Genomic DNA, 14,603 nt, shown 5'->3' with positions numbered 1-14,603 from the left:
GTTTATTGTTTATTTGTTTATTGTTTATTCCTTAATACCAAAGAGCAAAATTACCAGAGTCAAATTCCTTGTTGGACAATGTTCGAACCTGGCCAATAAAGCTGATTCTGATTCTGATTCTGATTCTGTTTTATTTTACCTAAATAAAATATTGTCATGCAGTTATAAACATATTGACTATTTGTCCAACTGATAATTTTTTTTTTTATTTTCTACGTTTGTTTCCATCCATCCCTGAGAGAAATAATTTTTCCATCAGCCAGGGAGAATATATTTCCAGTCAGAACAAACACGACTTCCATGTGAAACGTTTTCACTGTGACTTCAGAATATCCAGATGTATAACGTAAAAACAAGCCACACAGGAACAAATGTGATCCAGAACTTAAAACAGCATCATCACCGACATAGATGAAGAGATAAAAACATTCAGACGACAAGAGAACGTCCGAGTAAATCGTCCTGACTACCAAACATGAACTCAACATAAAATATCACTGATTTCTGTTAAGATCCTTCTCTTCAGGCCGGTGAGTTCAGACGTCTCTGGTGATGGAAGACACGTTTAAAAATATAGAAACAGAAAAACACATTTGTTATTTGAAGGTTGGACCACTCCAGTTCTTATTAAATGTTTGTCCTAAAATAACTTTTAACAGCCTCCAGCTGATGTAAATTACTGCAGCCAGAGTTGTGATGATCAGCAGAAGAATTCATATTTCATCCATCATCTTCCCTTTGGTGGTTATGTTAAATTATCAACATTTTCTCCTTCCATATAAAACCTTTAAGAGCCGAGCTCCTTCGACTTTAAAGACTTAACCCTTCCATATTTTAATTATTAACACAACACTTTGCTCTCATAGGTTTTCTGAAGAGGACTTTGACAGCAGTCTGGCAGTTAGAGTTAATTATTAATTCTGAAGGGAAATAACTACAATTGTATCTGTTAACGTAACTTTACTGTAATTGTTTATCTTGACAGTTATAATTATTAGGGCCCGAGCACCTTCAGTGCGAAGGCCCTATTGTATCTGTAGGAATTTTTTTTCTTTATTTCTTCTGACGAAAGGAAGGCCTTTTTGCCCCCCTAAACGTGCCCAAAAAGTCACCAAATTTTGCATGCAAGTCAGGCCTGGCGAAAAATTTGATATTTAATGGTTTACATTAATGGGCGTGGCAAAATGGCTCAACAGCGCCCCCCGGAAAACTTTGTGCCTCAAGCCCCACGATACGGTTTGACGTACATGCACGAAAATCGGTACACACCTGTATCAGTACACAACTTAAAGAAAAGTCTCTTGGCGACATGGCCGAAACCGAACAGGAAGTCAGACACTTTGAATTAATCGTGTCACTTTGGCGCAATTTATGCCATTCATTCGGCAGTTAATTCAGCCAGAACCGTAACGTGCACCCAAGTGTGTTATACATCAAAACGTGCGTCTCCATCCTCCGACACCACGCATTACTTTTCTCTTTCAAAAGCGTTACCGTGGCGACGCTAGACGCCAAAAAGCACGGCCACCCTTCATCTGATTGATTCAGACAGAAAAAACTTTACGCCTCAAGCCCCATAATACGCGTTGACGTACATGAACGAAAATTGGTACACACATGTATCATGTCGCAACTAAAAGAAAAGTCTCTTGGCGCCATGGCCCAAACCGAACAGGAAGTCGGCCATTTTGAACATTCTGAATTAATCACGTAATTTTGGAGCAATATATGCCATTCCTTCGAGAATTAATTCAGCCCGAACCGTATCGTGAACCCAGATGTGTTATACATCAAAATGTGCGTCTCCATCCTGCGACTACACGCATTACTTTTCTCTTTCAAAAGTGTTACCGTGGCGACGCTAGACGCCGACAAGCGCACCCCCCCTTCATCTGATTGGTCCATATTTGATAGTTCCCCAAAAGGCACCAAATTTTGCATGCAAGCCAGGCCTGGCGATAAATTTGATATTTCATGGTTTGCATTAATGGGCGTGGCAAAATGGCTCAACAGCGCCCCCCGTAAATCTTTGTGCCTCAAGCCCCACAATACGGTTTGACGTACATGCACGGAAATCGCTACACACCTGTATCATGGCACAACTTAAAGAAAAGTCTCTTGGAACCATGGCCGAAACTGAACAGGATGTCGGCCATTTTGAATGAATTGTGTCATTTTGGCGAAATTTATGCCATTCCTTCGGCAATTAATACGGCCCGAACCGTAACGTGCACCCAGGTGTGTTATACATCAAAATGCGCGTCTCCATCCTGCGACACCACGCATTACTTTTCTCTTTCAAAAGTGTTACCGTGACGACGCTAGACGCCAAAAGGCGCACCCCCCCTTCATGTGATTGGTCCATATTTGATAGTTCTCCAAAAGTCACCAAATTTTGCATGCAAGCCAGGCTTGGTGATAAATTTGATATTTCATGGTTTGCATTAATGGGCGTGGCCTAACGGCTCAACAGCGCCCCCTAGAATACTTTTATCTGCCATAACTTTTGAATGGTTTGACATAAAGAGTCGTGGGTGGTGTCATGGGACTCTGTAATGAGTTCTTGACCTTCATTGGCCAGAATTAGCCCCGCCCCTTCTTCTGATTGGTTGTCCCTTTTTTCTGCTATAACTTTGGAATGGTTTGACATAGAGAGTCGTGGGTGGTGTCATCAGATTCTGTAATGAGTCCTTGACCTTCATTGGCCTGAATTAGCCCCGCCCCTTCTTCTGATTGGTTGTCCCTTTTTTCTGCTATAACTTTTGAATGGTTTGACATAGGAAGTCGTGGGTGGTGTCATTTCTGATATGCTTATGGGGGGCGGTGGCCGTGAGTGCGAGGGCCCGTTCATCGCTGCTTGCAGCTTTAATTATTATTATTTCTTTGCATTTTCCATCCCATCCCATCTTTTTCCAATTTGGACTTGTCAATAAATAAATAAGCGATGAGCAAGATTCGTATTTTTCCTGTAAAGGTATAATGACTCCTTTTTTCCGACCAAGGGGAAACTACGGTGGCCCGTACGGTCAAACACAACAGAAAAGTGCGACACGCTATTTCAAATCTCACAACACACCAGAAAATTGTGAAACGCTATTTCAAAACTCACAACACACCAGAAAAATGTGACACGCTATTTCAAAACTCACAACACAACACACCAGAAAATTGCACGCTATTTCAAAACTCACAACACAACACACCAGAAAATTGCGACACGCTATTTCAAAACTCACAACACAACACATTAACTCACAACGGAAATACGACGGACCATATTTTCTGACGGACCGTTTTGATTCCGACAGCGGGCTCTGGGAGATTTCAATGAGAGGTAAGTTAAACGCTGCTGCTCAATGATTGTTATTAATGTCGTTATATGTTTTCACAATTTTTGGTCACCATGTTGAAATTGTCATAAAGTTCTGTATGTGCCCTGCCGTCCATCCTTTGGTTATTGTGAAACTAGCTCTGCAGTAAGTAGTGCTAACTGCTAGCGTTACGTTGGTAATGTTTGTAATTCAGATGAAGGTAACGTTAAAGCCCTGACCATATTAGATAATACACTAACATCTGGGAGAAAGAAGACTTATAGCTGAGATCATTCTTCGAAAGTGACGTGTTTTTAATCGCGTTCAAGTAATTAAAACCTAGCGCAAAGGAATGGTAAAGTTAACGTTACATGCATGGTCTGCCATGTAGGCTATGGCACACTAGCTCTTAAAGTAGCAATGTTTATCTGGGTCATTTTGTCGATAAGCATTGGTGTCAAACTGCGTTCCTGGAGGGCCACTATCCTGCATATTTGAGATGTTTCCCTCTTCCAACACACCTGATTCAAATGATCAGCTCATCATCAAGCTCTGCAGAAGCCTGATAACGATCCTGATCATCTGAATCAGGTGTGTTGGAAGAAGGAAACATCTAAAACATGCAGGGAAGTGGCCCTCCAGGAACGCAGTTTGACATCCCTGTATAAAGGTAACATAGCAGGTGCTTCAGTTTCCTCAGTCAGACATAAAACTAACATTACAGTCATCACAAACAAGTCAGCATGAGTCAAACGATGATAAACAACCAGCTATCTGGATTTTTAAGGTGCAGAGCACACAACTAAACAACACTTAAGTTATTCTCATTATACACTCCCAATTATGTTAGGTCAGCAGAGGTGTATATTTTCCTGCCTTTCCATTAATTTTAGCCTAAGTGGCTTTGATCGGGTAACTACATCTAGGAAGGTCCACCATTCTAAGTGCTTGCTTAATGATTTATTTTTTTTATTTACACAGTAAAATGTACTGTCCTTTTTGTGGATCTGGCCTGCATTCACAAAATGCATTCTGCAGTTCATGTGGAAAAGACATCAAATTCTTGCATGATGCTGATAAGCCTGGCACAAGTGGAGGTAATTTTTTAAAAAGGATTCCACAACTGTCAGTTTGTCTTCTCTGGTTAATTGAAGTCTGTCTGTCTGTCTGTTTATCTATCAGTTACTTATTTTTTAAATTGTACTAAGACTAGAGTAATATTATGTAATTATGGACTGGAATACTGGCTGTCTAAACAGTATTATCAGTGATCTTTGTCCTATTCAATTTTGACTCTAAACAAGGAAGCACAGCAGTGGCAGGAAAAAGTGCAGTGGAGTCATTCCAGAATTTTCGGGTTGTAAAAGAGAAGGAGAGACAGTCATGCTTCACAAAGAAAAAGGCACAACGGCCAGACAGCGTAAAGGTAACCTGTCTTTGTTGATATAGTCAGTTGTTTTGTTATAGTTAGGCCTGTCACAATAATCTATAAATCAGTAAATTGTACAATATATAAAAATTAACTATATTTTGCTGGCTTCAATATATCGCCATTTGCATGCACATTTGTTTTCCTTGTTTGTTTCTCTCTCTACGAAAGAGACTGGATGACTGAGAGTCACTGTTGTTATTGTTTTTTGTTGATTTATGTTTTTTTTTTAATTTAGAATATTTAAAATATCTTCTTCACACTCCAATAATAATGCTAAATATTCTTGAGAAATAAAAGGTGTATTGCTTTTGAAAGGGTGTACTTGTATTAGTATGGTATTTCATTACTAGATTAGTAGAGAATTGGTCTCAAAATAACAATGACAGTAACGTAATTTATCAGAACAATTTCTGGGACAATATATCATTTAGCAAATTTTGTTATTGTGACAGGCCTACCTAGTTATAGTTCATTCTGTCATTTATTTGCACTGTGTCAGTGAACCTTTTAATAGTAGCCTTCATATTTGTTCTTTAGATTTCAGTTGCGCTTATGAGACTGATAGAGGGAGAGCTCAGACCTGTCAGAGGAACATCTCTACCGCTTGCTGTGAAACCAGAGCTAGATGCAGAGCAGTTGCACAAAGCTGCTGTACAAAAAATGAAAGACTTCAACCAAAATTTGCAAAGCAGAGCCTACTTTCTTCTCTACCCTGATGGTGCAAAGATTATAAATATACCAGGAACAGAAAAGCCCTTCACTGTGAAATGCTATAAGGAGGCATTGGGAAAGGCATACCAGCGCATTACAGTGTACATTTGTCCAGTTGAAGATTTTCTTACCCATTGTAAGTGATTGTGAAATAAATGACCATACAAGACTAGCTTTCTTGCATTAATCTAGTATCTCTACATTTTAGTGTTATGTCTGATGTTTTATTTCACAGCTAAGGAACCAAACTCAGAGAAGTCTGATTCAGACTCAGAGGTGTTCATTACAAGCAGAAGCGTTGCAGAATTCAATTCAGCTGACACAGTGGTGAGTGTAACATTTGCCATGTTCTAAATTTGTAGGTTCTTTGCAGAGCTGAACAAATTATTAATTGCAATACAAACTCTTATTTTTAAATAGCTGAGGATACAATATATTTTTGAGATGTGTGCCAAACTACCACTTTGACATAAATATTGTCATGCTGCGTAGATGTTTGGTCTATCTTGATAATCATAATGTTAGCAATTATAATCACAATAACACTTTTAAAAATCAATCAGTTTAATTGTCAGTCAAATGTAAGTGCTACAGTTTTAAATCCATGTTTGTTTTACTTTCAGCTATGGGAACCAACTTTGAATAGCACCAGTGCTGATGACAGAGAATCATGTATTGATTCAGAAGTGGTAATTTCTTTCTTATATTTTGTGATGTGAATATAGTTTTGCTTGAAAATATTCTCACTTTTAATTTGTCCTAAAGCACATTTACTGTAAGTGATGTGTGACACACTGACCTAGAGATTCATGTAATCTTCTTTTACTTTAGAATAAAGCATTTCCTTCCAAATGGGACATGCAATAGCATAATTTATGATTGCAACACACCTGTCTAATCCCTGTTATGGTTTGTGAGACAGGTCTTACTTTCTGACTCAGAAGGGGGCCCAGAAACATCAAAACGTGCAATGGAAACTGCATGCTATAGGTATTATTCTTCCCCACATTTTAAGTGTAGTAATTGATATGGAAATGCCAACAATGTACATTTGTTTATTTCACAGCAAATACACCCAACTATATGCACCTACTGTAGTAGAGGATCTGGACGACTGGATGTACAGTAATGAGGACAGTTGCGATTTTGAAAAGGATGCAGAGTAAGAGACTGGTTATCCTTATTAAAACTGACGTTTTTCTGATTAAACAGGTCTGTTGTCGTGCAGAATTAGGTGTATTAAGTAAGATGGTTATGATATAACTCATTGTAGGGTGGAAGAGGAATCTGTGTCAAATATCATTGCAAACCTGGCACTCCAGATTGACCGCCATGCCGTGAGCAGATTTAACATTTGCCGGTCTGACATCTGGGATGGGGCTGTCAGAGGATTCAAGAGGGGAACATTCTCTGAGGAAAAGGACCTCCTGGTAAGGTTTTCTGATGATGGAGGCAGATTTGAGGAAGGTGTTGACACAGGTGGACCAAAGAGAGAATTCCTCTCTCTTCTGATGAAAAAGCTAAACCAACGACCCATATTTGATGGACCTGCGGAGAGCCGCTACCTTGTCTACAATGCAACAGGTACTGTTATGGTGAATGTTTTAAAGGAAAACTACACACAACCATGTATCATTGTTTAGTGTAGGAGCCAATTTAACATTTCATAACTCTGCATTTCTTCATGCAGCAATCAGAGAAGATGAATACAGTTTGGTAGGGAAGATGATTGCTGTGTCGATTGTACATGGTGGGCCTGGCCCTAACTTTCTGTCAAGGGATCTGGTTAGCCACATTGCAGGGCAGTCCAGTTTCACCTCATCCATAAGAGACATTACAGATGAAGAAATAGGGAAAGTGCTACAGCAGGTATGAGGATCATTTATAGAGAGCTGTTTAATTTTGGCATAGGTAACTGGTTGATAAAAGGAGCAGGTGTGTCCACTTAAGACCTTCTGTCATTGTAGCTTTCTGGTATAACTTATTCATGATTACTTTTTACATTTAAAAATGACTGAGGGGTTTCTCATGTTTTTTAGATTGAGAATGCATCCTCATTGGAGCGCTTGCGAGACCTGATTGCACAGAACAGCAGCATGTTGCAGACTGCAGGATGCTTCAAACATGTTAAATCAGTGGAGGAAAAACACTTGATTGTAAAGGAGTACCTCAGGTGGTATATAATCGACAGGAACCACAGAGCAATTGAAAGGTATTTTATTCTTGTTCTATTACTGCAACAAAACATTGTGTCATTGTCTCATTTACGTATAACTCAAACAGCAACCTGTTGTTGTTTTTTAGATTCAAGGATGGCCTTTCCAAGTTGCAGTTTCTAACTGCACTGCAGCAGCATCCTACGGTGCTGGCCCCCATTCTCTGCCATTTGGATGACAGATTATCTGCTGCAGAAATTGAAAACCTGTTTCAGCCACAACTTAGTCCACAAGGAAGCAACAGGAGGATCCAGGAGGACAAAGCAAGAAGTTTCTGGGCTGACTATCTTCTTGATTGTGAAGGTTAGTCAGTGTCCTTTTAATTGTCCAGCTGTCAACACAAATATTAATCCCAGTTTCATAGTGGAAACAAGTTTCCGTTGATCCCTTTCAATGCTTTGACAGAAAACAACAGCTCAGCAACACTGGAGGAGGTCTTCATGTTCGCGACAGGTGTGCCACACATACCTCCTGCTGGCATGGATCCTCAGCCATGCCTTCAGTTTCTCACCAGTTCAGACTTTCCTATGGCAAACACATGTGCCAACACTCTAAAGCTCCCACTTCTGGACAATTATACCATCTTCAAGGCCAACATGGACTTTGGGATAAAGAATTCCCCAGGCTTCGGGTGCTTTTAAATAGCACTTTCTCCTTCGAAACAAACCTGTAAAAGGTAGACACAAAGTAGGTTAGTCTAGTCTGGTCACTAGACTGTCAAACTGTGTACATGTTCTACTTCATGTTAGGAAAAAAATATTTAGATTTAGTTATGTTTATAGCATTGGCCAGAATTTTGGACCTGTTTTGCTAATGTCCTTGTTTTTGTCATGTGGTCTTTGTGACGCAGCTGGGTTTAGAGGACATAACTTTTCTTTTTTTAAATCAGTATTGGAACATATTCCGTACTAAACGTCAGGAAAGTAAGGTGGAAGTCTAATTTATGATTTTGTAGCAATAATGCCGAATTCTTTAATTTGTTGTATTTTTTTGAGTATACATTTAATGTACATTTAAGTGGCACTGAAGACAGCTTGTTTTGCTGAAAATTTAAAAAATAAAATTCTTTGACTTCAGGCTCTTCTGTTAAATCTCTGAAAGCTTTGGTGTGTGTACTTTAAAGGATTACCGGACAAATAGTATATATTAAATATCAGCCATGTTCTTCAAGGTGATGTATGTCTCTACAGCAGATTCCCACTGAAGAAGTGGTGTCAAACCACTTTGTCTTTGTAATTGTTCGTAGTGGGTTTGCTGGTCATTATCTCCCTCAGGAGTTGCTGGTGCTGGCATGAGGCTTTCAAGCTGACTAAGAACTTGGGTTGATGATGGAAATCCACAGTTCCTCCCATTAAACCTGTGAACAGAAAAAAAATGTATACAAACTGACAAAGCATCACAACAAAGGTTGGTTTTCTTTGATGTTCCATTTTTACTAGCATTTCAACAATTTCCAATTTTTTCACAGTACAAGGATGGACATGACTATATATTTAAAGTTAAAATGTATTATCTAAAATTAGAGCAAAGGGATATTATTTAAAGCAACAAGGTGTTCCAAAGTGAAGTGACAGCATTAGAGAAACACCTATTGTGGATTCTAGAGTCCACAACAAGGCAGTTTATTTTACAGTCATCCATTACTAACAATTTTCTTGATTTCTATCATGATTTGTTCATAATAAAAAATAATATTTGCACTACCTGTCTGAAGTCTTAAATATAGTTTTAATGCAATGTATTTCAAATAGGGTTTTGCAATTATTTTAAAATGATTTATAATACTCACCTGTTAGGCAAAAAGTACATTGCCTCTGGTCTTCCAGATGGGCATCTGGATTGCCGAACTGGACGAATAATGTGAGTGTTCCATTGCTGCTTGTATTCATTCAGTTCTTTCTGCAGGACATCCAAAAAGCAGTATCGCAGCAAATTTGTGTGTTCGTAGCTGCCATTGAACAGATGCCTCTCCCTCAAGTCACTGAATAGATCCATCCAAAATTGACTCCTAGTAAAACAACACACATTTTAGTAACATGTAATATAATACCATGTCCCTGTAAGAGATAAAGAGGTGCTCTGACAGAAATAAGCTTTGAGAAGTAGTGGTTATGATGCAAAAGCAATTTTATAGAAAGTCTCAAGTTGGTAATGAATTAAGACAACACTTAAAGGAACCAAGCAATTGAGTATCCTTATCATTTACATAATCAAACAGTAAATATTACAAGACTAGACAAAAACATAGCATATGGCTGGACTACATTTGGACAGGGGCGTGATGTTTGTGAGGGTTGGATTTCACATTTAGTCCCTCAATCAGTCAGTCAGACACACAATCACTCAGACAATCATGTTTACAGGACTGACCTGGTCCAGCCAAAAATACATCATCACAGAGCAGTGATTTTCAACCCTGGTCCTCGAGGCACACTATCCAGCAGGTTTTGCATGTTTCCCTGCTTGAACACACCTGATCCTAATTAATGGTCTTTATTAGGCCGTTATCAAAGTCTGCACAAGTCTGTTGATGACACGGCCACTTGTATCAGGGTGTGAAGAAGCAGGGAAACATCTAAAACCTGCTGGATAGTGTGCCTCGAGGACCAGGGTTGAAAACCACTGACATAGAGCATAGATCAATGAAGGCTTAACAATAAGCGACAAAAACCTTTGTTTGCGAAAGTAGGACCACCAGCTTTCAATGCGTTGGTTGGATGTTGAAGTCCCATACATGTGGCTTTTGGCTCCTGCAAACTCATCTGTATGCTCAGATCTCAAAGAACAATGAAGCGCTGCCATCAGTCCATTTTCAGTGCCACAGTCAGTGCGGAGCCGCATTGGACAAACTCCAAACTCAGCGACACACTCAATGTAATTTTGAGCAATGACTCTAGGATCATTGTTGGACTTCCCGCATTTGAGCCACAAAACTTTTCTGGAAAAGCCATCAATACAGCCACTTATGGCAATTCCAAAAGGTTTCAATTTGTCATACCCATCAACATGCCAGACCTCATTGGGTCCATTTGAGTGGTATGATCTTCGGACAAACTTGCGTCTAGAACGTTTCTCTTTCCCCAGCGGGTCCAGTTCTCCCATCAGGTGCATCACATCACATCTTCTTACTGTAAAAGAGTACTTCTGTTTCAGAGTCTGCCACATCGCTCGGTAACCTAAGAGCTTGCCTGATCCCTGAATTTCTTCTGAAATAGCTGCCCGCACAGTAGCAATTGGAGTGTAGTTAGTCCTCCTGGTTAGGTCTGCATCTTGTAGTCTTCTTTTTAAAGTCCCAAGACTCATTGAAATGTTGTGCTTAGTTGTCAGTAAGTCGAGTATTATTTCATAAGTATGGCCTTCTGTGAAATACTTATGGATAAGTTCATCCACCATTGTAGTTTCATGACCTGGGGAAAAGGATGTATTATAACACTGTATTAGACACATGAACATGAGTTATATTACTTAATAAGCAGTAATAAGTAAGAAATTAAAGTTGCTTATGTAGACTCAGATTCTTTAGAATTCACTCCCTGATGAAGGCCTGCCAGGTGAAAAAAAATTAAGCTATAACCCCTTTTTTTTTGCAAAACTTAAAAATATACTACTAAGGGGTTGAGTGAATGTTTTTAGGGTGCCTTTCTGTTTATACTCATTTTTTCCACTCTATTACATTCAGCTGAATGTTAGGGGTTTCAGCATATTTAAATAGTAATCTCACCAAAAATGTATGGTATATTAACACAGCTCCATCACCATAATTACATAATATTACTCTAGTCTTAGTACAATTTAAAAAAATAAGTAACTGATAGATAAACAGACAGACAGACAGACTTCAATTAACCAGAGAAGACAAACTGACAGTTGTGCAATCTTTTTTTAAAAATTACCTCCACTTGTGCCAGGCTTATCAGCATCATGCAAGAATTTGATGTCTTTTCCACATGAACTGCAGAATGCATTTTGTGAATGCAGGCCAGATCCACAAAAAGGACAGTACATTTTACTGTGTAAATAAAAAAAATAAATCATTAAGCAAGCACTTAGAATGGTGGACCTTCCTAGATGTAGTTACCCGATCAAAGCCACTTAGGCTAAAATTAATGGAAAGGCAGGAAAATATACACCTCTGCTGACCTAACATAATTGGGAGTGTATAATGAGAATAACTTAAGTGTTGTTTAGTTGTGTGCTCTGCACCTTAAAAATCCAGATAGCTGGTTGTTTATAATCGTTTGACTCATGCTGACTTGTTTGTGATGACTGTAACGTTAGTTTTATGTCTGACTGAGGAAACTGAAGCACCTGCTATGTTACCTTTATACAGGGATGTCAAACTGCGTTCCTGGAGGGCCACTGCATGAGACATACACTGCATGTTTTAGATGTTTCCTTCTTCCAACACACCTGATTCAGATGATCAGGATCGTTATCAGGCTTCTGCAGAGCTTGATGATGAGCTGATCATTTGAATCAGGTGTGTTGGAAGAGGGAAACATCTCAAATATGCAGGATAGTGGCCCTCCAGGAACGCAGTTTGACACCAATGCTTATCGACAAAATGACCCAGATAAACATTGCTACTTTAAGAGCTAGTGTGCCATAGCCTACATGGCAGACCATGCATGTAACGTTAACTTTACCATTCCTTTGCGCTAGGTTTTAATTACTTGAACGCGATTAAAAACACGTCACTTTCGAAGAATGATCTCAGCTATAAGTCTTCTTTCTCCCAGATGTTAGTGTATTATCTAATATGGTCAGGGCTTTAACGTTACCTTCATCTGAATTACAAACATTACCAACGTAACGCTAGCAGTTAGCACTACTTACTGCAGAGCTAGTTTCACAATAACCAAAGGATGGACGGCAGGGCACATACAGAACTTTATGACAATTTCAACATGGTGACCAAAAATTGTGAAAACATATAACGACATTAATAACAATCATTGAGCAGCAGCGTTTAACTTACCTCTCATTGAAATCTCCCAGAGCCCGCTGTCGGAATCAAAACGGTCCGTCAGAAAATATGGTCCGTCGTATTTCCGTTGTGAGTTAATGTGTTGTGTTGTGAGTTTTGAAATAGCGTGTCGCAATTTTCTGGTGTGTTGTGTTGTGAGTTTTGAAATAGCGTGCAATTTTCTGGTGTGTTGTGTTGTGAGTTTTGAAATAGCGTGTCACATTTTTCTGGTGTGTTGTGAGTTTTGAAATAGCGTGTCACAATTTTCTGGTGTGTTGTGAGATTTGAAATAGCGTGTCGCACTTTTCTGTTGTGTTTGACCGTACGGGCCACCGTAGGGAAACAAATCTACATTCAAACCTCGTGACTAACAAGCTCCATGTTGACGTCTTCACCGCCACCTTGTGGTGAAAACCAAACACTACATCAGTAAAACAACATGAAGGACTTCTGATCAAAACACTGATAAAAATACTTAAATACATAAAAACGTACATTTTTGTATTATTTTTGTTAGTACTACGTTTTTTTTGTAATTTGTATTGTTGATTTTTATGCCCATGTTTTTGCTAAATTGTTTAAAATAACCAACCAACATCGTCGTATATGTAGGTTATTTTGGACTTTGATTCAGGTCCAGAGAAGCTTCTTCCTCCTGCTGTCGACGGTTGAAGAATCCCGTCACTAAAGTTTCAACTTACTTGCACCGTAGACACATTTATGGATTTAACTGATGTTTACCCGTATTTTATATTCAAACTGACAATCGTTGGATATTAGACGTTTTTATATGTTAGTCCTTTAAAAAATATCAGAGTTAACTGCTTACTCACCATCATTAGAGAAAACCGAGGAGCACAAAAACAGACCATAAACCATAAAACTGATGATTCTGTTCATGTTCTTCATCTCTCTGCTTCAGTTGGACGGTTCATTCTGGACAAAAGTATTTCTGTAAGTTCACACTCCTGACGGAGATTTTGTCTCTATCGTTATCTTTGTGGACTTTGAGCGGTGGGTGTGTCCGTTGCCATGGCGACTCATCAGATTGGGCCTCACCTGAGATGTGCTGTTGCCGCCGTGAGAGTCCAGAGGTAATTATAGTGGGGGAGGGTCATGATCAGCCGGACAGTTAACTAGTGTTCTAATTGATTGGCGTTAGTCACTTCAGTTCACACATAAGAAAAAGCGAGAGATCAGTTGGGCTGTCAGTTGAGGTTTGAAGAAAGTCCACTATCTTATCACAGTGGATCATGAAAACCTGTGGGACCTTCTGGGCAGCCAAGTCGGTTAGTAATAACGTCAGTTTAGCATTAATTTATAATAAAGTTGGCCAGTTGTCATGTTTTTGTTTGTTTCAAGTGCAACCGAGAGATCCCAGACCACCAGCACAGATGCCACGTAGAGGTGAAGAGATACCTGGCAGAGCCGACCTCTCCAGAGGAGGAAACTGCTCAGATACTGAGGAACGTGGCCCACCTTGTATTGCAACCTTTTCAGGATGAAACAGCATCATCTCCACGTCAGCCCCATCAGTGAGCTCGGGCCTCATATACAAAACATGCGGCGCACAAAAAACATGCGTACGCCACTTTCTACGGTCACGGTCGGATATACAAAAATGGATTTGAACGTAGAAAGTTGCGGTCCTTCACGCATACACCAAGGCTGGCGTACGCACTTTTCTGAGGTTTTGTCCGTTGGCGACACTCACTGGTGATGCAGGGAAGTGCAGAATATGAGGAAACGTGACGTCAACAATAAGTTCATGACCACGTGAAGGACATGACAGTCCCCACATCACCAGATAAGTCACACAAGAGTGGACCTGGACCTGGACCTGGACCTGGACCTGGACCAGGAGCTGCAACAATCTCACAATCAACCACATGATCTGAACAAACAACTAAAGGAGCTCAACGATGGAACCATCAGCTGGTTTAGTCTGGACCTGCTGGTCCAGGACT

The 14,603-nt window shown here is 39.6% G+C and overlaps 2 protein-coding genes across 3 annotated transcripts; one reads left to right on the top strand and one right to left on the bottom strand.

Annotated features, from left to right (window-relative positions):
* The first annotated feature begins 4,638 nt into the window (after window positions 1-4,638).
* On the top strand, window positions 4,639-8,688 carry LOC133462732 (G2/M phase-specific E3 ubiquitin-protein ligase-like). Its single transcript, XM_061744136.1, has 11 exons — window positions 4,639-4,737; window positions 5,281-5,590; window positions 5,690-5,781; window positions 6,078-6,143; window positions 6,377-6,444; window positions 6,521-6,616; window positions 6,728-7,038; window positions 7,145-7,323; window positions 7,494-7,666; window positions 7,759-7,973; window positions 8,076-8,688. The coding sequence occupies exons 2-11, from the start codon at window positions 5,296-5,298 to the stop codon at window positions 8,309-8,311; spliced, it is 1,731 nt and encodes a 576-aa protein (XP_061600120.1). The 5' UTR covers window positions 4,639-4,737; window positions 5,281-5,295; the 3' UTR covers window positions 8,312-8,688.
* Window positions 7,685-13,593, bottom strand: LOC133462737 (uncharacterized). Of its 2 annotated transcripts, XM_061744141.1 has the most exons (7): window positions 13,470-13,593; window positions 12,649-13,037; window positions 11,564-11,679; window positions 10,342-11,077; window positions 9,460-9,678; window positions 8,800-9,027; window positions 7,685-8,337 (listed from the first exon to the last, which is right to left on the bottom strand). In XM_061744141.1, the coding sequence occupies exons 3-6, from the start codon at window positions 11,673-11,675 to the stop codon at window positions 8,817-8,819; spliced, it is 1,278 nt and encodes a 425-aa protein (XP_061600125.1). In that variant the 5' UTR covers window positions 11,676-11,679; window positions 12,649-13,037; window positions 13,470-13,593; the 3' UTR covers window positions 7,685-8,337; window positions 8,800-8,816. The 2 variants fall into 2 exon arrangements, with proteins under 2 accessions (XP_061600125.1, XP_061600124.1); XM_061744140.1 differs by having other exon boundaries at window positions 7,685-9,027.
* Between the last annotated feature and the right edge of the window lie 1,010 nt (window positions 13,594-14,603).

This window comes from Cololabis saira, chromosome 16 (assembly GCF_033807715.1).
Source record: "Cololabis saira isolate AMF1-May2022 chromosome 16, fColSai1.1, whole genome shotgun sequence".
In the NCBI taxonomy this organism is placed as follows: Eukaryota; Metazoa; Chordata; class Actinopteri; order Beloniformes; family Belonidae; genus Cololabis; species Cololabis saira.
This window is presented reverse-complemented; position numbering and strand designations above follow the sequence as displayed.